The 27,605-nt window shown below is 50.3% G+C and overlaps 2 protein-coding genes across 2 annotated transcripts in view; one reads left to right on the top strand and one right to left on the bottom strand.

Moving 5' to 3' along the window:
• Nucleotides 1-27,605, bottom strand: part of LOC310920762 (olfactory receptor 14J1-like) — a gene marked incomplete at its 3' end in the record, with an annotated part of 1,005,486 nt that overhangs the window by 230,094 nt on the left and 747,787 nt on the right. The gene's annotated exons all lie outside the window — the stretch shown is intronic.
• On the top strand, nt 16,337-17,269 carry LOC310920667 (olfactory receptor 14A16-like; the record flags this gene model as incomplete). The annotated part of the gene is made up of 1 exon (XM_083880728.1): nt 16,337-17,269. One exon carries the CDS (start codon nt 16,337-16,339, stop codon nt 17,267-17,269), a length of 933 nt encoding a protein of 310 aa, XP_083736854.1.

Consider the following 27,605-nt stretch of genomic DNA (forward strand, 5'->3'; position numbering starts at 1 on the left):
CCTAAGTACATATATGCTGAAAATTTTAAGTGTTAAACCCCTTGATTATTGTATAATGGGTGTTTATAATATTTTATAAATTCCTGTAATGTAACAATGAGAAGCCACCTTGGTAAGCAAAAAGGGGAGGAGCTCTTTGAAAACCGCACCCCCCAAGCAGCCGGAGAAAAGAGGGGGCTGCCTGCCACCGCCGCCGGACCTGCGCCCCCACTGCCGGGCCCATAGCGGAGCCCGCGCAGCAACTGCCAGTGGTGCCGGCCCTCCCCCCTGAGATGCCAGCCAAAACCCGGCGTGGCTCTGCTGACAGGAACAGCAGCCCACGTCCACTGCTGCCGCTGCTCCCGGCCCGCGCGGCGTGCTGCGCCTCCCTGGCGCTGCCGCCCCCCCCCCCCCGGGGTGCCGGCCCGAGCTCCCCACTCCCCCGCTGCAAAAGCGGCTGCCGGCACGGGTCCAGCCCTGACTCCTGCCGCAAAAAAGCCCGCGCGGCTCCCGTGTGGCTCCCCGGGCAGCTCGCTCGCCTCAGGCCAGCCTAGCCCACTCCCGGAGTCACGGCAAATTGCCGCCAGGGCACCGCTGCCAGCGCGCCCCTCCATCCAGAGCTGGCATGAATCTGCCCCAGGCTGCCGGCCCGACTCCCCCCATGCCACGGAACGGCTGCCGGCACCGCGGCTCCGCGGCACCCGCTCGCTGCTCCCACCGCCGCCCCCAACAGGACCTCTCACCACCATGAGGTTGAGCGGCGCCGATTGCGAAATAACGCCCCCCCGGGCAACCCCGTGCCACCAACATGTAAATTAAAAACCCCAAGGTAACCTGGGACCCTTTTTAAAACCAAAAAAACCCTATAAAAACAAATCAATGTAAAATTTAAACCCACAAAAGACAGTATTAAACCGTGTATACCCTAAAATATTAATGAACAATTTTTTGTAACTCGCTGTAACCTAAAAAGTACTCAAGAAAAACCAGGACCCCAAACCAACCCAACAAGAATAAGAACTCCTCGGAACCCCGGCGAGGAACGACTTCCCAGGTCTGCAGGAACTTCAGACTGCAAAGCTGAACAAGATCCTCCTCCTCAGGGTAAACCCGGAAGGGCTGCTCGTCGCTCGAGAACCCTTGTAAGAGCTGATTAATAAAGGCATTTTAAGGAGAAAAATATTATCTCCGCCCATTTTTAACAAAGAGGGTCAAGCTGCCTTTGGTGGTGAGGAAATGCTGAATCCAGCCTGACTCATTTCATCTCCTCCTGGCCTGGCTGAAACTCCCCTCTTGCCCCTTCCACCCATTGTCTGTTGTCTCCCACCAGGCCCCCAGTGAAGAGCCTGGCTCTGTGTTCTCCATCACCTCCTGGCTGGCACTGCCAGGCTGGGATCAGGAGGCCCTCAGCCTTCCCTGCTCAGGGCTGGACAAGCCCAGCTCCCTCAGCCTCTCCTCACAGCCCAAGGACTGCAGCCTCACCTTGGAGCCCTTCCCTAACCCTGCTGCAGCTGCCAGACATCTTTCCTGCCCTGGGGAACCCAACCCAGGCCACAGTGACCTGGATAATCCCTGTCCTGGATGTCCTGGTCACACAGCCCAGCCCCTTGTCCCCGTGTCAGGCTCTGGGGGTTGATTTGTGGAACATCCTTGGGGGAGGCTGCAGTGCTGGGGGCAGGGGGGACCCAGGGGACCCTGCTGGGCACGAGCAGCAGGGGAGACTTCTCTGGGGGGAAATGTGAGTGGGGCTGGGGCAGAGTGACTAACCCAGTGACCTCACACAGGCCCCCTGCCACCACCATGATGTCACATTCTGCTCTGTGATGTCACACAGCTGCACTTTGATGTTACAGCTCACTCTGTGACATTACACCCTTCTCTGTGATGTCACTCTGTTGCCCTATATGATGTAAGAGTGATGTCACAGCTGGCTCTGTAATGTCACAACTTAACCTGTGATGTCACAGGTCACTTTGTGACATCACAGAGTTGACCTGTGATGTCAAAGCCTGCCCTGTGATGTCACACAGTGAATCTATGATGTCACACAGTCCCCTCTATTATACCATTGCTGATAAATGGTCTTGCGTAACCCACTCTGTGATGTCATAGCTCACTCTGTGACCTCACTGAACCCATTCTGTGATGTCCCACAGTCCCTCTCTGACATCACAGCTGCTCTGTGCCTCTGTCACACACAGCCACAGAGGTGCCTCTATGACACAGCCCCCTCTGGGACATCACACAGCCCCCCCTGTGACATCACTGCCACTCTGTGACCTCACAGCCCCTCTCTGCAATGTCCCCCAGTGTCACCTCTGGGGCAGGGCAAGCTGGCAGCCTCCAGGAGCATTTGGGCCCCTGTGCCTGCAGCCCCCAGTGCCCGGAGGTGCCCAGCAGCTCCCGCAGGCTGCAGAACCTCGGCGCCAGCCCCGACAGCCACAAGTGTCCGTCCTGGTCCCGGCGGAGCCGGCACCGCTTGGAATCCCGGCCGGAGCGCGGCTGTGGAGCCACCGCCGGGCTCAGCGGGGCGGGGACCCCTGGGAGCCTCCAAACCCCTCCTGCCCCGCGGGTGCCCGCAGCAGCCCCAGGGCTGTGCCCGTGCCCGTGCCCGTGTCACCGTCCCCGCAGGGGCCAGGGCTGTGTTTCCCTCCCGGGGACGGGGCCCTGCGCGCTCCCGGACCCCCAAACCCCCGGCGCTGCCCTGGGGGTCTCACCTGGACGCAGACGCTCAGCAGGGAAGTGTCCAAGGCCCGGGGGCTGCGGCACAGCAGGGACAGCCCCGGGGCACCCCCGGCCGCCTCCAGCTCGGTCACGGCCAACTCGGCGCTGCCAAGGGCAGGGAGGGCCCTGGTCCCCCTCGGGGACACCCCAGGACCCCCCGTGCCCAGCCCTGTGCCCACCCCTCACCACGGTGTCCCCAAGCCCCGCAGCTCCCGGGGTGCCCAGGGGGCGGGATGGGGACCCGGCCCTCCCGGGGGGATTCTGTCACCTCCCTTCCCCCGGCACCGCCGGCTCGGGGCTGCTCAGGGGCTCCCGGCAGGCCCCGAGGGGCCCGTGGCACTGCTTTGCCACGTCCCCCCGGAGCCGGGCAGGGGCCACCTCCCTGCAGAAGGAGCGCTGGGCACCCGCCCCCAGCCGGGAGTGGCCATCGAGGAGAGGCCCCAAGGAACGAGCCTCCCGCAGCCCGGGCAACTCCCCCTCCTGCGCCAGGCGGGGCGGCAGCCCCACGTCCCCCCGAGCCCCCGGGGGCTCCCCAAACCCCCCCGGCTCCCCAGCACCCGCTTGTCCGCCTTGGGGAGGGGGACGAGCCGCTTCTCCACGAGGCCGCCCTCCCGGCTCGCCGCCTGTTCGGTGCTGATGTCGGCGATGTCGGGGCTGTCACACAAGTGCTGGAGCTTCTCTGGGGACACCTCCGGGGTGACACCGCTGTCCCCCTTTTCCCCACGCCACAAGACCCCCGCCACAGCCACCAACAGCTCCTCAGAGCTGCCAGGGACGGGAGGCAGAGGTGGGTGGTGGAGTGTCCCCAAGGATGTCATGCTGTTCCCAGGGATGCCAGAATGTCCCCATGGATGTTGGGCTCTCCCAACAGATGCCAGACTGTCTCCACAGGTGTCACAATGTCCCTGTTTCTGTCAGGCTTTCCAGTGGCTGCCAGGCTGTCCCCAGCCATGCTGGGCTGTCCTCTGGGTGCCACCCTGTCCCCCCAGCCCGGCTCACCTGTCACAGCTGCAGACCTGTCCCGGGCTCTGCCTCTCCTCCTCGGGGATGTGCAGCATGTCCAGCACGGCCAGGCTCAGCCCTGCTCCTGCCTGCTGATGTGCTGAGCCTGAGCAGCAGCCTCAGCCAGAGCTGACTGACAAGGTGAATCCTGGGCACTCTGTCATTAACACCTGGAGAAGAACAGATAAGAGATGAAGGGGGAGCACAGTGGAGCTTGTGAATTGAGATATCTTAGCCTTGGTTAGGTACAGGCCATGGTGTAGAGAGAGCACAGATATGAACAAGAGCTAGGAAGACACATTTAACTGTCAAGGTCTTTAAAACTATGGAATTTTGTAAAAATTTTGCAAAAGCTGCCAAATAATGTGAACACTAGGCTGTCTGTAGTTTGTGGAAAGAATTTTGCAACTGTTTAGGGCTGTGGCCTCTTTTGACCTCCGACAAGTACATAACACTGTACTGTGAGAATAACACCTGATTTCAATGGTTTCAATAACTTCAATTCCTTTCTACCCTGACTTCAACTTAAACTTCGATAAATTTTATTTTCAATTCAAACTCTGACCTTTTTTTACTGAAGCTTTGACTTAAGGCTCCCTGCTTGGATTCCTTTTGCACACCTTCTTTGAAGTCCCATCTCTCAGTTGTGCAGCACCCACCGAGTCTAAGGCTCAGCTCAGGCCAAGCTGTGGCTTTCACTGATGGCAGAAGTGTTCCATCCAGCCCTCCTCATCTAGGTCTTAGTTTGGGGCAGGCTATGGCCCTGACTGGCTGGAAAAGCATCAAACCCAGGTGTTTCTGTGCTTGAAATGAAAGCAAGTCACTTGGACTAACTGATTTGGCTTTACAGAAGCTGAACCCTTTTTTCCTCATAGATAAACATGAAAAGCCTTTTCTGGAAGAAGCTCTTCAAGTCCTCCTTGTGAAAAGGAGGCCCTTCAGCAAGAGCAGACCCTGAGTACCAGCAAAGCATATAAGCAGATATAACTTGTGCCTTATTAATTTTGTTCAGAATTACATCTTTTGTTCCTATTATAGTTGCTAAAACAAGAAGAGGGGAAAAGAGGGGTGCATGTACACCCCCCTCAAGAGTCTTTGGTGTTCTCATGTTCTCATGTTTTTCTCATGTTTTTAAATCAATTCACAACATAATCTAGCAAGCCAACAGCTTGTCAGAAGCATAAGATTGTCAATAAGAAGACAATTTACCCACCACCTTACTTGAACTCCAAAACTCACACATTTGGGAGACATCAAAGGCAAAAAGATGTGTGTTTTATTTTAAATGGCTTTAAGATTAATCATTTACTATTTTCTAGTGTTAAGTTGTAAGTTGTAACTTCTAACCTGTGACATGCTAGCCTAAAAGACCCTGATATTAGTGAATTTTGCCTAACAGCTCCCAGACGTGAATGCTGCAGCTCCAATGGTACATGGGCACATCTCTGGCTAGGGGAACTAAGTTTATCAAATTGACTAAAAAGTCTCATTTGAATTAAATTCATATAGTCTTTGTCATCCTATCTGCAAGCACCTGCAAGAAGGATTACAAAGAGCATTTTTGCATTTTTAAATTTTAACTAAAAAGGGTGATTTGTCACAGCTAGTCTTTAGCCAAGACAAAATGAATCTGGTCATGGCAAGTCCAGTTCAGCTGACCTGGCTTGTTCTAGAAGTCCCCAGGTGAATAAGAGAGCTCGTGTAGAGACCTCAGCCAGTCATGGTCAGTCCAGAGAGCAGAGATATCACTGATCAAGGAGATGAGTGGGGCTAAGACTCAGACCAATCAGTGTCTAGAGCTGAGAGTTTTGAACTCTCTGTGTAAGAAGGTTTTAAACAATAAAACTGGCTGTTTTGTGTCATGATCAAGAGGACTCGAGTCATGATTTCTGTCTCCCTACCTACAACTGTCACATAATGGAACAGAACAGCACAGCCTTGGAGAAACAGATAAAGGATGTAACTGCAGCAAACAGAAGTCATTAAAAGGGCAAGCAGGATTCCAGCTCAGCTCTGCAAGGCTGACAAAACAGAAGTTATGCAAAACAAGGATATTGCCTTTATTCGAAAGTGAGGGTCAAGAAACAGCCACCTAAAAAGGACATTAGACATTGAAGACAGAGCTCAAAGAACCATGTAAGGACTTGTGATAAGCAACTACATCAAATCAAGTCAAAGGAAGTGAGGATAGCTAATGAATACGTAATCAGTGCGTGTGATAAAAACTCTGTTCATTTGATGCTCAGTGCACTCGAATGGCAAAAGGATCACCCAAGTGGCCAACATGCTGTAATAAAGAACAGCATGGAATACTCAAAACTGTGTTTAAAAGTTTCTCTCTAGTGGATTTCAGTACCAATGGTATCCATGACTCCATTATGCCCCATTGTGGCAGAACATCCCCCCTACTACAGAAGAGCTTATCTGCAGCTGGTGTGACAGCTCCAGGCATTCTCTCCCCCATATGAAGTGATGAGACAACCTTGGCCAGTTAGTTGTTATGAGCCAAGGAGTTGCTACATCCTCTGGGAGTAGAACTTCAGTAAATGAGTGGGTCCGAGAATAGATAAGGAGAGATAAGCCAGAGATTACTAACTGAAAAGGCACTACTTTTACAACTATAAAAGCGACACCATTTTCCACAGAGGTAGAAGCCTCCTAAACACACTCTGGAAACATGCAGGGACTTCTCCCACAAGCTCAGTTGCAAACTCTGTGGATACTTTCTCAGGGAATTGAGAGAAGAATTTTAAGTGTACCCCATCACCAAATTGATGGTAAGTTACATTGAATTCTAATCTACACTATTTATTTGCTAACTGTAATATGGCTTCCTTTAGACTATTAGTAGTTCTTTTTGTTTTATTCCAGTGCTATACCTAGTCTGTTAAATTTTTGTCAAATAAATATTTCATTTTATCATAGACCTAATCTGCCATTATTAAGAACCTGAAACTGAGAGCAATCTGGGGTGCAGGACACTCCAAACAGAGCCACTGCCAGAAATCTGGGTCAAAGGCAAGACTTGTCTAAGCTCTCTCTCCATTCACAACACCCACAGTTTCAAGATGGCTCCTTGGTTCCATGTGTGGCACAATATTCCATAGATTCCATGAGCATCTGTACTATCACCCATGTCCTTTTTTCCATCGAGGCTCACAGCGTCTCAATGGCCTCTTGCCTTTATGTGGCCATCCCATGTCAGAAGGGCTTCTTGGTTCCATGAGCTTCCATAGTCTCACCATGATCTCCTTGGATCCACAGTCTCTTTGGTTCCACAAGCTCTTGCTGTGTCACAATGGACCCTTGGATCCATGAGCTTCCATAGTGTCCCCATGATCTCCTTGGATCCACAGTGTCACAATGGACAGTTGGTTCCATGGAACCCCAGAGTTTCACAATAAATCCCTAGTTCCATGAGGTTGTGTAGTGTCACCATTGTCTCCCTGGTCCAGTGAGGCCCTTGAGTGTCACAATGGCTGCTTGGTTCTGTCAGCTTCCATAGTGTCAACTATGGCGTCCTTGTTTCTGCAGTGTCATCATGAACCCTTGGTTCCATGAGGTTCAGTCTTGGTTTGAAAGACAGGTGTGTGCTAGAGAAGGCAGGAGCCTCCCTTGGAACGGAGAAGGTAAAACCCCTCCCTCTGAATAATTATAATTTTGAAATTAAGGGGCTCTCACTCAAAAAAGGTATGAGAATAGGAATAGCAGTTCTTTACGAGCATGTATAACAAGGCAAGCAAACAACAATAACTGTGGCAGTAACAACAAACAGAGCCAGGCCCCCAGTGAGCCCTTCTCGGCCGCGGGCAGTTTCCCCTTTGGTGCAGTTCCGGTCACAGCCAGCAGGGGCGCTGGTGGCTCCCGGTGGGCGGGGCAGGTGCGATGATTCCCCCGCGGCTGCAGGGGGCGCTGTGGCGCGGGCTCGGGGAGCGCGCGGGAATGGCGGCTTTGTCCCAGCCGGGAGGGATGGAAGAGAGGCCTCGCTGCACAAACCCCTGGGGCTGCTGATCCCAGGGCCCTGGCAGGACTCTGGGGAGCAGCAAGCTTGAAGGGCAGGGATGAGCAGAAATCCTGGGGCGCTGGACGAGATATATCAGACACTCTGCGGCGATAGCTGGGACTGCGGGACGTCCCTGCAGGGCAGGGGGTGCAGGGCCCAGCAGCAGGGGAAAGGCAGCTCCCAGCTGGGTTGTAGCAGTGGGGGTGAAATTCCTTTCCCCAAGCAGCAGCTTCACCATCCTCTTCCCACAGCCAAGAGTGAGTGAGAACCCCCAGCTGCCCCCGCCCTTGTCCTTTACCTGCCTCTCTTCTCGTAGTATCTCTGTCCCTCTGAGAGCAACTCCCAAAAACCAGAGGAGTGACACCAGACACCCTCCTTCCCTGAGGCCGGGCTACCTCCCCCATCTCGGGCACTCAGCCATCAGCGCATCTTAACAACTCTATGAGAAAAGATTCTATAAGTAAAGAGGAAAGAAAAAGGAAAGAAAAGGACAGGAAAGAAAACCCCCAACAGGTTCCTAAATGTCACTGGTCTCCTTGGTTCCATGTGGCCCTGCTGTGTCACCACAGCCCCTTGGTTCCATGAGTTTCTGTACTGTCAACAATGATTCCTTTGTTCCAATGAGGCCCCGCTATGTCACAACGGCCCCTGGGTTCCATGAAGTTCTCGAGTGTCACAATGGCCCCTTGGATCCATGAGGTTCCAGAGTGTCTCCATGTTCCCCTTGGATCTCATTGTCATAATGGACCATTGGTTCCATGTGGCCCAAAGTGTCACAAAGGCCCCTTGGTTCCATAGGTTTTATATTGTACCAATGGACTCCTGGGTTCTATGAGTTTCCCTGCTTTTAGCAGTGGTTTCTTTGGTTCCAACAAGGCCCTGCTGTGCCTCAATGCACCCTTGGTTCCATGAGGATCTGGAGTATCACAAAGGCTCCTTGGTTCCATGAGGCCCCACTGTGTCACAATGGACCCTCTATTCCAGGAGGCCCTACAGAGTCACAGTGGACCCTTGGGTCCAGGAGGTTCCATCATGTCACAGTGGACTTTTCATTCCATGAGCTTTTGTACTGTCAACAACAGTTTCCTTGGTTCTGCAGTGTCACAATGGCCCCTTGGTTCCATGAGCTTCTGGAGTGTAACACAGTCACCTTGATTCCATGAGGTTCTGCAGTGTCACAATAGAAACCCTTGTTCCATTAGGCATCCAAGTTTCACAATGTTTGATTCCATGAGGCACCACAGTGTCCCAATGGATCCTTGGATCTCTGAGGTTCCATAGCATCCCAGTGGTCACCGTGGTTCCATGAGTTTCCTTAGTGTCACAATGGTCTCCATGGTTCCATTGGGCCCTGCTTTGTCGCAATGGTCCCCTCGGTTCCAACAAGGCCCTGCTGTGCCACAAAGGACCCTTGGTTCCATGAGGTTCCCTGGTGTCACCATGTTCTTCTTGAATCTGCAGTGTGACAATGGACCATTGGTTCCATGTTGCCTCAGTGTCACAATTGTCTCCTTCATTCCATGATTGCCACAATGGAGACTTGTTTCTATGAGATTCTGTACTGTCACAATTGTCTCCTTGATTCCATGAGCCCCCACTGTGTCACAATGGACCCTTGGTTATACAAGGCCTTGCAGTGTCTCAAGGGTCTCCTTGGTTCCATGAGGAACACAAAAGTTTTGCATAAACACTGAGCAAACCTTCCTTTACACACCTGGGAACATCTGTTTGCATTCAAAAGAGGAGTTAAAGGTGAGGATGACACCAGCAGCTTCCATCTGCAACAGAGATCCAGGACAGGGACAGAGAATTCAGCTGAAAGACTCAGAGAATTCTGCTTATAGAGATGATTTCTGGTCACACTGTCCCTTCTAGAAAGGTGACATCATTCCAGGCAGCCTGTACTGAGCTGCTCCTGAGTGTGGGTTTGTTGTTTAGGAAACCTGCTCAGCCCTTTCCATTCTTTTCTCACAAAGAGGAAAACTTCTCCTGGGCCTGTGTGCAGGCAGAGCCCTGAGGAGAGCAGGTGGCACATGGTGCAATGGGCTGGGACACCCAGCTGAGAGCTCAGGGGACAAGGTTGTGATGCAGGCACAGGGATGTCAGTCCCAGGTGGGCAATGTCAGACATGGTGAGGTTGGGGTGAGGAGCAGGTTGTCCAAACAGGGTCAGCCTGCAAGGGGTTCATTCTTCTGTGTGCCCAGACCTCCTAAGGAGACATTCAGCATCAAGATCACTTGGGAAATCACCTCTTCTCTGAACTGGATAAGAAAATAATGCTTGATTAAAACAGGAAAAATTCATGAAGTGCACTTCGAAATCTTCCTCAATAAGAGAACTCAAAACTGTATCCAAGCAATTACACACACCCTGCAGAACTGAAGACAAATGGAGGACAAGATGCTTCTGAAGGCTTTCTGTATTTTAATCAGCCCCACAATGGATTTGAGGCTGAGTCCAGGAGCCCCAGGCACAGAGAGACGGTTGAAGAAGCTGCTCAAGGAGTCAGAAGCAAAAGTCCAAGTCCCTTGGAGCATCCCTGGGCCCCAGTGAGGGCAGGGAGTGCCAAAGGCTCCCCAGGGACTGGTGAGAGCAGATCCTTGAGGGCAGGATTGCAGGGAGGCCAAGGCTGTGAGCAGGGAACTGCAATGCTGAGCAAGGCCTATAGTGGGATTGAACCCACAACCTCAGTGATATCAGCACCATGCTTTAACCAACTGAGCTGAGAGGTCAAAACAACACAGAACTTTAGTGGCAAAATACAGAAAGTCAAGGAACTTTGGCAAAGAGTTTAGGAAAATATCCAATTCAACATAAAACTCTTTAACATAGCAGTAGCTTCATTATCTTAGCCCATTTTACCTGGAAACCTTTAACCCTTAAAATGTTAAGTTCCCCAAAAACATTTCAGGTGAAAGGATTAGAAGGAGAAAAAAGAATGAGAGATACAGAAAGACAAAAGAGATAAAGAAAGACACACATACAGCTACCAGCTCCATGGAGCAAGCGTGGGTGAGACACAAACCCCAGGAGAAGGAGGGTCCACACCATGGGCTGGGTTCATGTTCTGCCTTTTAAGCCCCTGGGCCTTTGTGTGGCCACTGTGACACTGCAGAACCAAGGAGAGCATTGCTGACAGTACAGAACCTCACAGAACCAAGGGGCCATGGCGACACTGTGGGGCCTCATGGAATCAAGGGGATCTTTGTGAAACTCAGGGGCCCCATGGAACCAAGGGAACATGGAACAGGCCTGGCTGGTTTGGCCTCCCAGGGGCTGCTGGACAGGTCTGGCTGAGCCGGGCATGTTGAGGGCTGCTGCTCATCTTTCCCTGAAGCCCTGGGGCTCTGTGCTCTCCTTCCTGTGGGAAAGAACTGTCTTTCTCCTCTAGGGGCCCCTGGCCAAAATTGGGATTCCTCCTCCTAATTTCCTTATATGCAAAGATTGTTTGATTGTAAGATGAAATCTGCCAGGAGAGACAGATCTGGCTGGTTTGGCCACCCAAGGGCCACCTCCCATTTGCCTTTGAAACACTGGGACCATGTGCTTTTCTTTAATACAGGAAAAAAGCACCTTTCATGTCCAGGTGCCCAAGGCCAAAGTTGCGAATCCACCTCCAGAATTCCCTATATCCAATGATAGCTCCCAGACCAAAGCTGCCAGGAGAGACAAATCTGGCTGCCCTTGGCTTTCTAAGAGATGGTTCTCATCTATATTTGAAACACTGAGGCTCTGTGCTTTCCTTCCTAATATAGAGAACTCTTCTTCCTGTCCAGGCAGCTATGGCCAAAATTGAGAATTCACCTCCAAAATTCCCTATGTCCAAGGATTGCCCCAAAAAGGCAACAAAAAGACAAAAGGTGCCAGGGGAGACAAGTCTGGCTGGCCTGGCCTAAGGGTGGCCACCTGTCATCTTCTTCCAGAACACTTGGACTTTGTGCTTTTCCTTCCTACAGATAAAACCATCCATTTCCACCAGGCGCCCATGGCCAAAACTGGGATTCCACCTCCAAACTTCTGTACATCCAAGGATTGCTCCCAAGTTTAAGCTGCCAGGACAGACAGGTCTGGCTGCCCTTGGCCTCTCGGGGATTGCCTCTCACCTGCTTTTGAAACACTGAGGCTCAGTGCTTTCCTTCCAATGGAAAAGAACTCTCCTTCTTGTCAAGGTGTCCATGGTCAGAACTGAGATTCCTCTTCTCAAATTCCGTATGTCTAAGAATTCCTCCCAGGCAAAAGCTGCCAGGACAAATAGATCTGACTGTCTTGGCTTCCCAGGATCCACCTCTCTCCTCTTCTGCCTTTGAAACACTTGGGCTCTGTGCTTTCCTTCCAGTGGAAAAGAACCATCCTACTTATCAACACAGAAATGGCCGAATGTGGGATTCCACCTCCAAAATTCCCTATATCCAAGGGTTGCTTTCAGATAAAAGCTGCCAGGACAGAGAGGTCTGGCTGGCCTTGGCCTCTGGTGGCCGCCTTTCATCTGCCCCTGAAACATCAGTGTTCTGTGCTTTCCTTCCTGTGGAAAAGAACCGTCCTTCTCCTCCAGGCGTTAATGAACAAAATTGGTATTCTGCCTCTAAAATTCCCTATATCCAGGGATAGGTCCCAGACAAAATCTGCCAGGACCATCTAATCTGGCTGCCCTTGGCCTCTGGTGACTGCCCCTCATCTGCCCCTGTGACATGGGGGCTTGGTTGGTTCCTCCCTATGGAGACCATTGTGTGACTCTGTGGGAACTCATGGAACCAAGGGGGGCCATGGTGACACTTTGGGGCCTTGTGGGACCATGGAGACCATTAAAACCCTTCATGGCCACGTGTAACTAAGGGACATTGTGACACCTCAGTGCCTCGTGGAACCAAGGGGCCATTGGGACACTGTGGGGCCCCATAGAACCAAGGAAAGATGAAACAGGTCTGGCTGGTTTGGCCTCCCAGGGGCCACCTGACAGGTCCAGCTGATCTTGGAATGTCAAGGGCTGCTTCTAAACTTCCCATGGAACACTGGGGCTCCATGCTTTCATTCCTATGGAAAAGAATTTGACATCTTTTAAAATACCCATTGCCTAAATTGATACTTTCCTGAAAAAAATGCATACATGCAAGGGTATCTCTCAGAAATAAACCTGTCAGCAATGAATGGCCTTGGCCTCTGGTGGTCACCGCTCATTTGCCCCTGAAACAATGGGGCTCTGCCTTCCATCCTATGATAAAGAATCGGCATTCCTGTGCAGAGGCTGTGGCCAAAATTAGAATTTTGTCTCCCAAATTCTGTAAATCAAACAATTGCCCCAAGACAAGAGTAACCAGGATAGACAGGTCAGACTGTCTATGGCAACTGGAGATATTCTTAGACTATGAGGGCGATGTTTTCATTTGCCAAGACCTTGGAAAGGGCCCAGAGATCTCACCAAGGTGGGGTTTGGAGGCCTCAAGCATATGACCACTGTATAGGGACAAAGGAGCTCTGTGCTCAGTAGAGTGGAGACTGAGGACAGAATAGGATGGCCTTGGAAAGGATTGAAGGGTGGTTTCAGAGATGGTGGATCCTTTTGACATATGAGAGAACAGCCAGAGAAAGAAGGAATTAATATCAAGGACACATGGAGACGTCCAGACAGGGAAGAGAGAGGAAGGAATTTCTTTCCCAGCGCAGAGCTGTGGTGCAACACATCCCCCAGAAGGAGTGTGGGGCAGCCCAAGGCTGTGTGTGGCCAGGCAGAGGCAGGCAGGAGGCAGAGCTGTCAGCAAAGGAAGGGCCCAGCCAGGTGGGGCAGCCAGGGGATGACGACAGCCTGCAGGGACAGAGGGCAGGGCATGGACACCATAGGACAGCCTGGGCTGCACAGGGCACAGGGATGGGCAGCAGCTGCAAGGCCCTGACACAGCCAACTCCTGCAGCACTTGGGCCATGGCTGCTGGGCCTGGGCCTGAGCCATGAGCCATGAGCAGGAGACAAGGGACCCTTGCAGCCCTGGGGCCTCATTGCCTCCTTGGCCCTGCTCAGCAGCCTGGCAGGGGCCGCCCCATGGTTCTGCCCTTGGCATTGCACATCCCCACATCCCAGTGGCCTGGGAAGAGCCCTGAGCACTGAGGGAGGGACAGGATGTGCCTTGGCAGGGGCTGGGGCTCAGGCCTTGGCCCTTGGCATTTCTGAAACACATCCAGGTTTGGTCAGCGTTAGAGACACCTTTGCCTTGTTTGTCCCCACCTGTCATCACTGCCTGCAGTGTTCTGCTTTAAGCGGAACCTGGGGACACTCTCTCAGTCATGTTTCTCAGTGGGGCCCATTAAACTTCAGGAGATCCTGGAGTGTCAGTCTCACTAGGAATACTTTTTGAGAAGTTCTCTAAAGGGTTCTTCAAAAGCTTTTTAAAACACTCTCAGGGATTGACACCACAGTAAACAACACCAAAGCCCCAAGAGTCTCATTAAAGTCTTTGTTCTGTGTCTGTGCTGCTGAGCTGGGCTGGGCTCCTGGCACAGAGGCAGATCCTGGCAACCAAGAGCAGCTTCAAAAAGACATTCCTCCTCAGGAGCAGCTCCTCTCCAAGCCCAGCAGGGCTGAGGGCACTACCTGCAGGTACCTGAGAGCAGAGAAACAGACAGAGGCTTAAAGCAACCGGAAGGACAATTCTAAGATTATTCATGGAGAAATCTTCACCACTTCTGACACAGTAAGTCTCTGGCTGCAGGATCTTCTAAAGCTGACCCAGGACAGGACTGACAGCACTGTAAGGATGGCTCTGCTGCCCTTTCTGCTTTGGGGGAGGATGTGCTCCAGAGCGGGGCTGCCCTGGGCACCGTCAGAGGGACAGGGCAGGACGGCTCCTGCTGCCAGGGACGGCTGCAGGGGCTGAGGCTGGGGCTGCAGCCAGGGCTGCCCAGGGCTGTGGGGCAGAGCAGGTGCTGCAGCCCTGAGGGCTCTTGGCCAGGCCAGGGGATCTGCCACCTGCCAGGGGGAGCTCTCAGCCTGCCTGGGAGCTCCCATGGATGGTGGAGGGGAGCTGTGGGTGCAAGGAGTGACTCCTGCCAGGGCAGGTCCTGCTGCTGTGGAGAGGGTGCTGTGTGGGCCAGGGCTGCTCAGAGCTCCAGGTCATGCCCAGATCATTTCTCGGGGGCTTTTCATGAGCAGATTCAGGTAAGGAGTTTCCTGCTCAAGTCTTTCCTTTGCTGAATCTGTGCTCCCACTTTTCCCTGGCTCACCTTGGCAAGGGAAACTCAGCTGTGCAGGGCAGAGCAGGATTGAGGGTCTCATACTTTTGAGGATTCCTGGGAACCTCAGCAATGTCGCCACCTCCCCAGCCCCCTGATCCATCCAGCGTCACCTTTCCATGGTGCCCAGGCCTGGAGGAGCTGTTCTTTAATCCCTGCAGCCCCGAGCAGCTGCAGGGCAGAGCTGGCCCAGGGGCTGGGCTGGGCTCTGGCAGCACTGGCAGGGAAGGAGCCCGGGCCCACAGGAACAGCTTGGGCTGGGACAGCTCCAGCAGCAGAGCCGTGGGCAGGGAGGGAGGGAGGCAGTGCTGAGGGAAGCCCTGCTGCAGGGGACATGTGGCACCTGCCGGCCCTGCCCTGCAGGGCACACACTGCCCTGAGCAGCACAGCTCCTGTGTCCCCTCCCAGCCAGCACAGCCCTCAGCCCGGGGGCTCGGGGCCCTCAGTCCCCTCCTGGGCCGGCAGAGCAGCCCCAGAGATGAATGGCATCTCTCCTGCCATGTGCCCATTCCCTGCTGACCAGGGCCTCAGGGCCACTGTCCTGCACTGCTGCTGCCTGGCAGGGGCTGGGCAGGGCTGGGCAGAGAAAGCCTTTTCCTCAGGGCCCAGCTCTCTGTCCTTGCCTTGCCCAGGTGCTCCTGGCATTGCTGATGGGCTCTCTGGGAATGGCAGTTCCAGCGGCAGGCTCAGGCCCAGCCCTTGGGCTCCTCCTGTGCAGGCTGAGCACAGCAATGGGGTGTCCCAGCTCCCTCTGCCCTGGGGAGCTCTGGGCAGGGCAGGCTGGAAATGAGCTGACTCTGCCTGACTTTGGGAAAGGCAAGAGCCACTTTGTGTGCCAGGGATCCCTCTGCTCTCAGCAGTGTCTCCTGGCTTTCAAGGGTAACACACATTCCAGGGAGAGGAGCTCAGACAGGTGCAAGTCCAGGTTCCCAGAAAGGTTCCCAGAGCAGCTGGGAAGAAGTCACAGGGACAGAGCAGCTCCCCTCAGTCTGCACTAAGGCTCAGACAATCCTCCTGCCTCACTGGACTCTCTGTTCTCCCATGGCTCAGCAGAATCTCTCGTTCTGCCTCCTGCAATCCCCATGCCTTTGCCCTGGCAGCTCCTGTGCCTTAGGAATAGATTTTTTGTCCAAGGTCAAACACCAGGACGGGCCCCTGCCCTCACTGTTCCCCTGCACTGACTGGGGCTCAGGGCTGACTCCCAGGTGTCCTGCCTGTCGAGGTCTGGCTCCTCACTGAACATTGGCCAGGAGCAATCAGGGCTCCAACAACCAAGGTGAAGGAAGTTCTCCTAGACATACACAAGGGAGAGGTGTTTAGTGGATGGAAATGGTCTGTGAGGAAGGGCTTTGACTTTTCTGTCACTGTCTTTCCTCCTTCTGCAGGTTGGGATGTCCAGACACAGCAAATGTCCAACAGCAGCTCCATCAGCCACTTCCTCCTGCTGGCATTGGCAGACACGCGGCAGCTGCAGCTCCTGCACTTCTGCCTCTTCCTGTGCATCTCCCTGGCTGCCCTCCTGGGCAACGGCCTCGTCATCAGCGCCGTGGCCTGCGGCCACCACCTGCACAGCCCCATGTTCTTCTTCCTGCTCCACCTGGCCCTCACCGACCTGGGCTCCATCCTCACCACTGTCCCCAAAGCCATGCACAATTCCCTCTGGGACACCAGAAACATCTCCTACATAGGATGTGCTGCACAGGTCTTTCTGATTTTCTTCTTCCTGGGATCAGAGTATTATCTCTTGACCATCATGTGCTACGACCGCTACGTGTCCATCTGCAAACCCCTGCACTACGGGACCCTCCTGGGCAGCAGAGCTTGTGCCCACATGGCAGCAGCTGCCTGGGCCAGTGGCTTTCTCACTGCCCTGCTGCACACAGCCAATACATTTTCCCTGCCCATGTGCCATGGTAATGCCCTGGGCCAGTTCTTCTGTGAAATCCCACATATCCTCAAGCTCTCCTGCTCACACTCCAAACTCAGGGAACTTGGGCTTATTGCTGTTAGTGCCTGTTTAGGTTTTGGCTGTTTTGTGTTCATTGTTTTCTCCTATGTGCAGATCTTCAGGGCTGTGCTGAGCATCCCCTCTGAGCAGGGACGGCACAAAGCCTTTTCCACCTGCCTCCCTCACCTGGCCGTGGTCTCCCTGTTCCTCAGCACTGGCTTTTTTGCCCACCTGAAGCCTCCCTCCATCTCCTCCCCATCCCTGGATCTGGCCCTGTCAGTTCTGTACTCGGTGGTGCCTCCAGCCCTGAACCCCCTGATCTACAGCCTGAGGAACCAGGAGCTCAAGGCTGCAGTGTGGACACTGATCACTGGACATTCTCAGAAACAATAACTTGGTTGCCAATTTCTGCAAATCACTTGTAAAAAGTAGTATCTGATATCCATTTTGGGTTTGGTTGTCAGGGTTTTGTTTTGTTTTAGTTGTTCAATACTGTCCACAAAGCGAGGCCATTGTTTGTGCCCTTCCTTGTTTTGTTTCTCTCCACCTATGCTGTGACCCCAGTCTGTGTCAAAGAGGGGCTGTGCTCTCAGTGGCTTTAAATGAACAAAATGATCTCCCAGCACACTTTACAACAGAGATCCCTTTTTTATTCCCTTCTCTGTCACTGCAGCAATGTCTGTGCGCAGAGCTGGGGGCAGATCTGGGCTGGCACAGCAGCTGTGCCCAGGAGCAGCAGCCCTTGGTGTTGCCAGTGCTGCTCCCGTGGCCCTGCCCCGCTGCCCTCCTGGCCCTGGTGTTGCTGTAGGGCCTGAGGGTTCTCGGGGCCGGGCACAGGGCTGGGGGTGGCAGTGCCGGGGCTGCAGCAGGGACAGGCCATGGGCACTGCTGGGGCAGCACTGACGCCTCAGGGCAGGGCCTGGGGGCTCCAGGCTCCTTGCCCAGGCTCTCTCCAGAACACTCCCAGGCCAATGCTCAGCACAGAAAAGCCCCGTCAGCAGCCCCAGGGTGGCTGTGGGCAGGCTGGGGATAAACAGCATGGCCGGGGCTCTGCAAGGTCCCTGGGGGAGATGGGAAAGAGCAGCAGAGCAGAGGCTGATCCATCCCCACTGCACTGGACACCCCAGGGCAGCGTCCCAGAGCGTCCTCATGCACCTGCCAACAACATCCCCCCTCTGCAGCCCTGGCCTCTCCCCCAGCTCACACAGGTGCAGGATCCTTGCAGGCACAGACATGGCAGCACTGGCTCAGGAGCCCCTGTTTGCAGTGCCCAGAGCAGGCCTGAGCACCCCCATGGTGTTGGTGTGGGGAGGTGAACATGCGGGAGCACAAATGCCATCAGCCCCTGGGGCCAGGAAGGGCTGCGGGATGGGAGGGAAACCACTCAGGTAAGTTCCTTTGCTTTGCTCTACCTTTGCTTTTTTTCCTCTTCTCTGCCCCAGATTTCTTCTTGCTACCCATCCTTGCCCCCTCCATTGAAAACAACCCATCCCTTATTGCTCTTTCCTCTCTGGCCCCACTCCCCATTTCAGTTCCTTAGTTGGCACCATGAGAACATCCCTTGGGGATCTGCATCATTTTCCAAGTGCTTCAGGAATTTTCTGCAGGGTCCTGCAGTGCCTTAAGTTAAGGATTTAAAGAGTTAAGATTTTAGCTAAGGGAAAGAAGCAATTTATATTGATTCAGATTAATAATTAATTTGGAAGAGTAGTTCATTGTCACCCAGTGTGGCTCTTCAGTCTTCTTCACTCAAGTGTGAGGAATCCAGGTGCTCTGGTCTCTGATCTTGATTGCAGTAAAGGTGGTGAGAAGCTCCTGGAATATCCTTCCTACTGGGGTACTAGAGTCTTTTCTGCAAAAGATAATACATATACATAATCCCCTGCCTGCATGTTATGTACTGGCCCATCTAGTTCTCTGCTCTGAGCCCCAGCCACATGTTTCTCAGTTTCTCCAAGTTATTTGTTTAGGGCCGCCATATATTTGTGTAGGGTTTCTTCTCCTACTTGGGTAGGTATTGTTCCTTCTTAGACCCCATATGGTCTTCTATACAATATTTTAAAAGGACTAATTGCTTGCAGATGGAGGTGCTGTATGTGTGCAAGTGAAAGTAGTGAGGGAGGGAGAGAGCAGGTCTGCTGGAGGCAGGGCAGTTCTTTTCCTGGGGGGTTTTGTTTCTTTTTTAAATTAACATGCCCCTCTTCCCTGTCAGCTGTGGGCAGAGCTGTGTAAGTGTATGTGACCCTTGCCTGGTGCAGGCTGGGGGCAGGCAAAGGGCCCTTGTCCGAGCTGTGTGCAGAGGAATCCTCAGGGGCCCAGGCCGGGGCTGCTCAGTGGCCGGTGGGTTGTGGTGAGTGGCGGCAGCTGTTGACGCTTCCCTTGGAGCGTCTCCAGGCAGGGAATGTTGGGGGCTGCCAGCGCTGGGGTGTCCCAGAGCCAGTGGAACATTGGAAGGTTGGGGCTGCCCTGCTCCTGGCGCAGGCGGCAGAGCTCTGTCAGCCCCTGGATGTAGAGAGAATAAGGGACACAATAGCTCCCTTCAGACTAATATAGTTGAAGAATAAGTAAAGAATAAAAGAGACAATAGTTCCCTTTAGACTAATATTGACAGGGATGCAATAGTTCTTAGACTAATACAATAGCTCTTAGACTAATATTGTAACTAGAAGCAAGGACAAGGCCAGCATGAGGATAAAGGAGAGAAACTGAGATCATGAGAAAAGAGGAAGAAGTATAGAAATGTAGCAAACAGGATGCTGAGGCTTGAATAGACAGTTATGCTTTAATCACAAAAATGTAGAAGTTGGCCTTGCAGCTGTGCCTGTGACGATAATAGTTAATAGCCAATAATGAGCTATGATTTTGCAATATGTATGAGTTAATTAAGCAAAGTATATAACTTAAAACTGTATTTGAATAAACTGAGTTCTGCTGATGACCTAATGGTGTCCGCGTCTCCCTTCTCCGACAAATGGCGCCCGAACAGGGACCTGAATCTGAAGCTGCCTCGCGTCTCGCATAAAAGAAAACGGGGGAGCACGTCTGCCACGGTTGGAGAAGTTGGGTTGGGGCCTGACGCAACCGGGTCGGCGTTAAACGAGGAAGGGATAACGCCCTCAGGAGCTACAAAGGTGGTCCTGGGTCATACGTGCTGCCGAAGCCGGAGAGTTGCAACAGCGCTGACGATATAATGGACAGGCAAGCAGCATATGATTTATTTATGACAGGGTTAGAGAAACGGGGGGTTAAGGATGTAAGGAAAGACCTCCCGGGGTTGCTAGCATGGGGAAATGCTAGAGGTTATTTTGCTAACCCACATACGGTGCATGAGCTTACAGAGTGGAAAAAATTAGGTGATGAGTTGTTTACTTTAGTTTTAGATGATGATAAGACAGCTAAAAAGTTAGCTAAAACATGGCAAATTGTTCAAAACAGTTTATTACAACAGGAAGCAGAAAAGCGGGCGGCAAAGGAGGCTTTGGAAGCTCAGAAAAGGAATGCTCAATATGGAATTACTGAGGAGCCCCGGGCCCCAGCAGTGTCGCAAGTCGTGATACCTTTGAGTGGGACATCTGGGGTTAATTTAGACACTGCTCCTGTGCCTTCCGCACCTCCCCCTGAGTTAGTAATGCACCCGGCACAGGCAGATCCTGTCCCTGAGGCACAGAGTGTGTCTACGGCGCCACAGGCAGATTCTGTCCCTGAGGCACAGACTGATCTGTTGAAAGAGATAGTCAAGCAACGCAGGGAAGCTTGGAGCGCATTGGCAAAGCATGGGTTGGAGCAGGGTGATGAGGCGCAGGTAGAAGCAGGACGGGATTGGGCATTCCCAGTAACGTATACCCAAGGAGTGGATCTGGGAGGTAATCCAGTACAATTGGGAGCTTACACCCCATTAGATTGGAAATTGTTAGTTCAGTTACGGCAGACAGTTAGTCAATTCGGATTTAAAAGTGAGCCCGCTCGGCAGATGTTAGATTATCTTTTTAACACTCAGCTATTGCTTCCTAGTGATTTGCGAAGTGTAGTAAAGTTAATACTCACACAACATCAACAATTGGTTTTTAATGCACATTGGCAAGCACAAGTCAATCAATCAGTTGCAGTTCAGAGAGGACCAGGAGACCCGTTACATGGGATAACGGTAGATGAGCTCATGGGTTTAGGAGCGTACCATAGGACTGAGGCTCAAATGATTTCAGGACCAGATAAAGTGAGAGAGGCCATGAGATTGGTGAGGGCAGCTTTAGACGATGTAAAAGATAGTTCTGGGATACCTATGTATATGGGGATTAAACAAGGAAGGGAAGAATCCTTTGGAAGTTTTATCGATAAGGTTGCCGCTGCAATTCAGAAAGCAAATGTCCCTGAATATATGCATGGAGCACTGCTTAAACAATGTGCATTGCAAAATAGTAATGAGAATACAAAAAGGGTACTAGCCACATTGGGTGCCAATTGGACTATTGAAGAGGCTATAGAAAGAATGTCTTTACAACCTGCAGGGTCACAGGTTTTTATAGTTGAGGCAATTAAGGACCTAGGAAAGGAGATTGGGAAAGGGTTACAAAAACAGTCAGAGTTAAATCAGGCTCAAGTCCTCGCAGCTCTTGCTCCTCTCCGTGTCTCAGCAGCAGCTCCTGTGGTTTCGACAAATCGTAGACCACCCTCTATACGGTGTTATCGATGTGGAGGCATTGGACATATGCGAAGAAATTGCAGAGCAACTGGCATTTGGTGTCAATCCTGTCAGAGTAATTCTCATAACTCCTCTGCATGCCGCCGACGATCGGGAAACTCCAGACAGAGCGCGAACTCAGGCAGCCGCGCAAAGACACAAATTGCCGCCGTAGCGTCACCGCCACCTCCTGTCTTCAACCAGCCACAACAGGGAGCCTGGGACTTGACTTGGCAGCAGCAGTAAGAGTAACCTTGATGACAACAAGGCCCACTAAAATTCCCACAGGTGTATTTGGACCTATACAAATACAAGGACATAGCTATGGGGGATTAATATTGGGACGATCTTCAACAACGCTTATGGGATTAACTGTGCTAACAGGAGTTATCGATGCTGACTATACTGGAGAGATACAAATAATGGCTTATACCCTGTACCCTCCTCTTGCTATTGAAGCAGGTCAACGCATTGCTCAATTTATACCTTTACCGCAGGTTACAGCTGGTTTATCGCCAATGCAAAAGGAACTGCGAGGAGGAAAAGGATTTGGCTCATCAGGGGTAGCAATGCTCATAATGGACTTGAGTACTAGGCCAAAAACAAAAATTACAATTACTTATGACAAAAAATCAATAGACTTATGGGGACTTTTGGACACTGGAGCAGACACCAGTATTGTATCCCCTGAGGACTGGCCTTCTGATTGGCCAATAAAAAACACCACAGATACGGTCACGGGGGTCGGAGGATTTACCTTAGCCAAGAAAACTCCCTTGGTTTCAGTAACAATTGATGGACAAACATTAGTTACAGTTTTGACTGTGGTACCTTTGCCTCCGACAGTGCAACTGTTAATTGGAAGAGACATTTTAGCACAACTTGGAGTTGTTTTGTCGAATCAACACCCTTTGGGATAATCGCCATTGCTTGGACTTTCCCCATTCCACTTACTTGGATAAATGACACTCCTGTAGTGGTTAAGCAATGGCCTCTAAAACGGGAAAGTCTATTCCATGCTCATCAGTTAGTGGAAGAGCAATATCGCCAGGGTCATCTCCAGCTGTCCACCAGCCCTTGGAATACCCCTATTTTTGTTATAAAGAAAAAATCTGGAAAATATCGTTTATTACATGATTTACGAGCAGTTAATGCACAGATGGAAGCCATGGGAGCCTTGCAACCAGGTTTACCTAACCCAGCTATGCTTCCGCAAGACTGGCCTCTTTTAGTTATTGATTTAAAGGATTGCTTTTTTACCATTGCCTTGCATCCTAAGGACACTAAACGATTTGCATTTACCTTGCCAGCAATTAATCGTGGAGAACCAGATAAACGTTTTGAGTGGAAAGTTCTTCCACAAGGCATGCGCAATTCTCCCACACTTTGTCAATTATATGTTGATGCTGCGATACAACCTTTGCGTCAACAATGGCCTCATATGATTATTTATCATTATATGGATGATATTTTATTTTCACAAGCTACTCCTTTTTCCTTACAACAAGTGCAGTTGATTAAAGACATTTTAGCTAAAGCTTCTCTTGTTATTGCTGAAGAAAAGATTCAACATACGGCTCCATGGAAATATTTGGGTTGGTCAATTACCACACAGGTGATTCGGCCTCAAAAATTGCAGTTACATACTAAGCTTGTAACCTTAACTGACGCTCAAAAACTTTTGGGAGATTTACAATGGCTGAAACCTGTAGTGGGTATACCCAACTCTTTGTTGGAAGTGCTGCGGCCCTTACTAAAGGGTACAGACCCTGCTGCTCCCATCACTGTGACTGTGCCTCAGCAGAAAGCCTTACAACAGATTATAGACTGTGTCCACAAAGGATTTGTTTCTCGTCGCATTGTGGATCTACCTGTGGGCCTTGCTATTTGGTCTACTTTATATCATCTGTTAGGAGCTCTTGTACAAGCCCAAACAGAAACTGGGGAGCTGAGGGTTTTGGAATGGCTTTCACCATTGTTGCAGACAAAGAGAACAATTAGTACAAAAATAGAGCAGATGGCAAAGTTGATTGAAAAAGGCCGTATGAGAGTTATTGAGATACTGGGGGTAGAACCAGACAAAATATATCTTCCAATGAAGCAGGAGACCTTAGACTGGTATTTACTTAATTCAGAACAATTACAAGTAGCATTATTGGGGTCTGGAGCTCAGATACTAACAGGTTCGGTTGCTCCCCGCCAGCTGCAATGGCTAAAAGACTGGGACTGGATAGTTACACCATTACGTTCAGTCACTCCCATAGTGAATGGACTTACAGCCTTCACAGATGCAGGGAAGAAATCTCAAAAAGCAGCTGTGACGTGGAAGGATGGACTCAAATGGAGACATCAATTGATAGAAGCTACTCCACAAGACAGTTTACAGACATTAGAACTGGTTGCTGTAATTTGGGCCTTAGGCAATTTGGAAGACCCATTAAATGTGGTAACAGACTCTCTCTATGTTGCAGGAGTTACCACAAGGATAGAAGATGCATCAATAAGAGAAGTTCAAAATCAAAGACTTTATATGTTGCTTTTACAATTGAGAAGGACAATAGCTCAGAGAAGTCAGCCATATTGTGTTATCCATATTAGGAGTCATAAGTGGGACAGTGGACTAGGAGAAGGCAATGCCAGGGCAGACAAACTGGTGATGCACATAACAGAAAATCAATTATTGAAAGCAAGAACAGCTCATGATAGGATGCATCAAAATGCTAAGGGGTTGGTTCGAGAATTTAAAATCACATTACAGGAAGCCAAAGCAATAGTGCGGGCGTGCCCAACTTGCAGTTTTCACAATACAGGAGTGGGATTAGGTTGTGGTGTAAACCCGCGGGGTTTAAAAAGTAATGCGTTGTGGCAGATGGATGTGACTCACTTTGCAGAATTTGGAAGACTCAAATATGTACATGTTACCATTGATACATATAGTAAATTTATTTGGGCCACTGCACAAGCTGGGGAAAAAACATTACACGTGATTAGACATTTAACAAGCTGTTTTGCTGTAATGGGACTGCCCAAGGAAATCAAGACAGACAATGGACCTGCATATGTTAGCAGAAAAATAGGGCGGTTTCTAGGGGAATGGGGAATTAAGCACATCACAGGTATTCCTCACTCTCCTACAGGACAAGCTATTGTAGAACGTGCCAATGGCACACTGAAACAATACTTGGTAAAACATAAAGGGATAGCAGATCCACAAGAAAGACTTTCTAAGGTGCTTTATGTTTTAAATTACTTATGTGTGTTTGGAGAGAGCCAAGAACCACCCGCAATACAACATTTTGAAGCACCTGACAAGAAACAGAAACAATGTTCTGTGTGGGTCTACTATAAAGATCCAAAGACAGGTTTATGGTCTGGCCCTGCAGAAGTTATATATTGGGGAAGAGGTTATGTTTGTGTGCTTACTTCAGCAGGTACACTGTGGGTTCCAGCTAAGTGGATCAAACCAGCCCTAAATGTACAACCTGTGGAGACGCCTATCTCTAAAGGATCAGAACAGGATTCAACAGAAGCTGACGCTTGTCTTGCGGCCATATTTGAACATCTTGGCAACGACAGATGAAGACGCGCAATCTGCCCTACTGAATCCTCCTCTGGACTGGTTAAGTTGGTTCCAATCGGCAGTGCATCATTTTTGCTGTTGGAATCAACAGGCTTGTGTAGCTTGTAATAGTCGCTTGTGTAGTGCATGGATAGCTTTTAAATGTGGGTTATGTAATCAGATTTATTGGGCAAATCAATTGTTTATAGATAAATTATTGTGCCGTAGATGTCAATCAGAAGCATTAAGACGACGAGATTGGGCTAGAACGTTTGAAATTGAATCGGGTAAACCATTGGATCATTGGCAGGAAGTATATGAGTCCCCGGAACAAATAATTTTAGCATGGATGAGATGGGAGTTTAGGGTATTACTTTGGGAAAGACACATACTAAGGAATGCTCATGTTGTAGAAGCAAAGTGTTGTAGTAAGGTACCACTGTGGGATACAAGGTGGATTGGGCCTGTGAGACAAGGCCAAGACCCGGGGGAAGTATTGCAGAATCAAATTGATAACTTGAGACGATTATCTATTGGGAAACATTATAGGAAAAAATGATGAAGCCTTTGGAGTTATTGGGAGCATTTGGTTATATTTGCATGGGTTATTGTTTTTATGTTCCTCCACAGCCAAAACAAAATGTATGGGTAACTTTAGCAAATCAAACAGGTCAAGATGCAATTTGTTTATCTTTAAGTTCTCCAGGTAATCCTTTTTCCACTTGTTTGGTGGGAGTACCCTTAGAGAAATGGCCATGTCCCAACTTACAGTCTTTGTCGTGCCCCTCTTCACAACCACGTAATTATACTAATCGGTGGGATCAAGTGGTTCCGTATTTCCCAGGAGCTGGATTGGAACCTCAAGAACTGGAGATATTGGGTTCGATCAAAGCAGACGCATGTTTTTATTTTAATTGGACAAGTGTTTTTAGAGGAACTGGGTATAATCAATCCCTACCAATAATAGTCAATGCCACCCAATTGATATACTGTAATAGTTCGCAATGGTGTAATTACACCTCTGTAAACGTGTCACGATCGTCTAATACACCCATTACACTGCCACGGGGAGTGTTTTTGATATGTGGGGATCGAGCGTGGGCAGGTATACCATCCAAATTAGTGGGAGGTCCCTGTACCTTGGGAAGACTGACACTGTTGACTCCAAATATGACAATGATTTATAAAAGATATCAACAACACCACAGGGCTATACGGATGACACATGCTTTTACTAGTGACTGTAGTGATAAAGTGGAATTTTGGAATCCAACTCAAACTGTTTTTGGTTCTTTGGTACCAGGGATTGGTACCGCTCACGCCCTGTCCAGTTTGCGAAAACTAGGGTGTTGGCTCGCAAAACAAACTAATGCTACTTCTATAGCTTTAGCTGACTTGTTACAGGATGTTGATTCTGTACGCCATGCCACTTTGCAAAATAGAGCGGCTATTGATTTTTTGTTATTGGCTCAAGGGCATGGGTGTGAAGACTTTGAAGGTATGTGTTGTATGAATTTGTCTGACCACTCACAGTCGATTCACAAACAAATTCAAAAGCTTCAGGAATTGACACAACACCTACAAGTTAGCAATGGATGGGATATTTTAGATTGGCTAAAAGGCTTAAGATTGTCAGGATGGTTACGTTCATTACTCATGTTTGGATTGTTGTGTTTAGCTGTGCTTATGATGATAGTTGTTTGTATTCTATGCTTTTGTTCATATATGCAGCAAATGATGAAGCAGACGATGACTAAAATGTGGCACAATACGCTGTTGGCCCAAAAAGAAAACAGGGGAAGTGTGGAGGATTTGGTTGAAGAGTGGTTGGAAGGAAAAGGCCACAGTCGAGTAAATTTAATAGCGTTACAAGCTAAGTAAGGCAAGAGTAGGATAAAAAGATAACAAGTGCTTGCAACCATTAAAGAAAAAGGGGAAATTGTAGAGAGAATAAGGGACACAATAGCTCCCTTCAGACTAATATAGTTGAAGAATAAGTAAAGAATAAAAGAGACAATAGTTCCCTTTAGACTAATATTGACAGGGATACAATAGTTCTTAGACTAATACAATAGCTCTTAGACTAATATTGTAACTAGAAGCAAGGACAAGGCCAGCATGAGGATAAAGGAGAGAAACTGAGATCATGAGAAAAGAGGAAGAAGTATAGAAATGTAGCAAACAGGATGCTGAGGCTTGAATAGACAGTTATGCTTTAATCACAAAAATGTAGAAGTTGGCCTTGCAGCTGTGCCTGTGACGATAATAGTTAATAGCCAATAATGAGCTATGATTTTGCAATATGTATGAGTTAATTAAGCAAAGTATATAACTTAAAACTGTATTTGAATAAACTGAGTTCTGCTGATGACCTAATGGTGTCCGCGTCTCCCTTCTCCGACACCTGGAGAGGACAGCCAGGGCTGTGCAAAGGTGAGAATGGCAGAAGGGGCTGAGCTGAGAGGGAGCCAGAGGGATGATGGAGTCCAGGC

Source organism: Zosterops lateralis (genome assembly GCF_965231275.1).
Source record: "Zosterops lateralis genome assembly, chromosome: 31".
In the NCBI taxonomy this organism is placed as follows: domain Eukaryota; kingdom Metazoa; phylum Chordata; class Aves; order Passeriformes; family Zosteropidae; genus Zosterops; species Zosterops lateralis.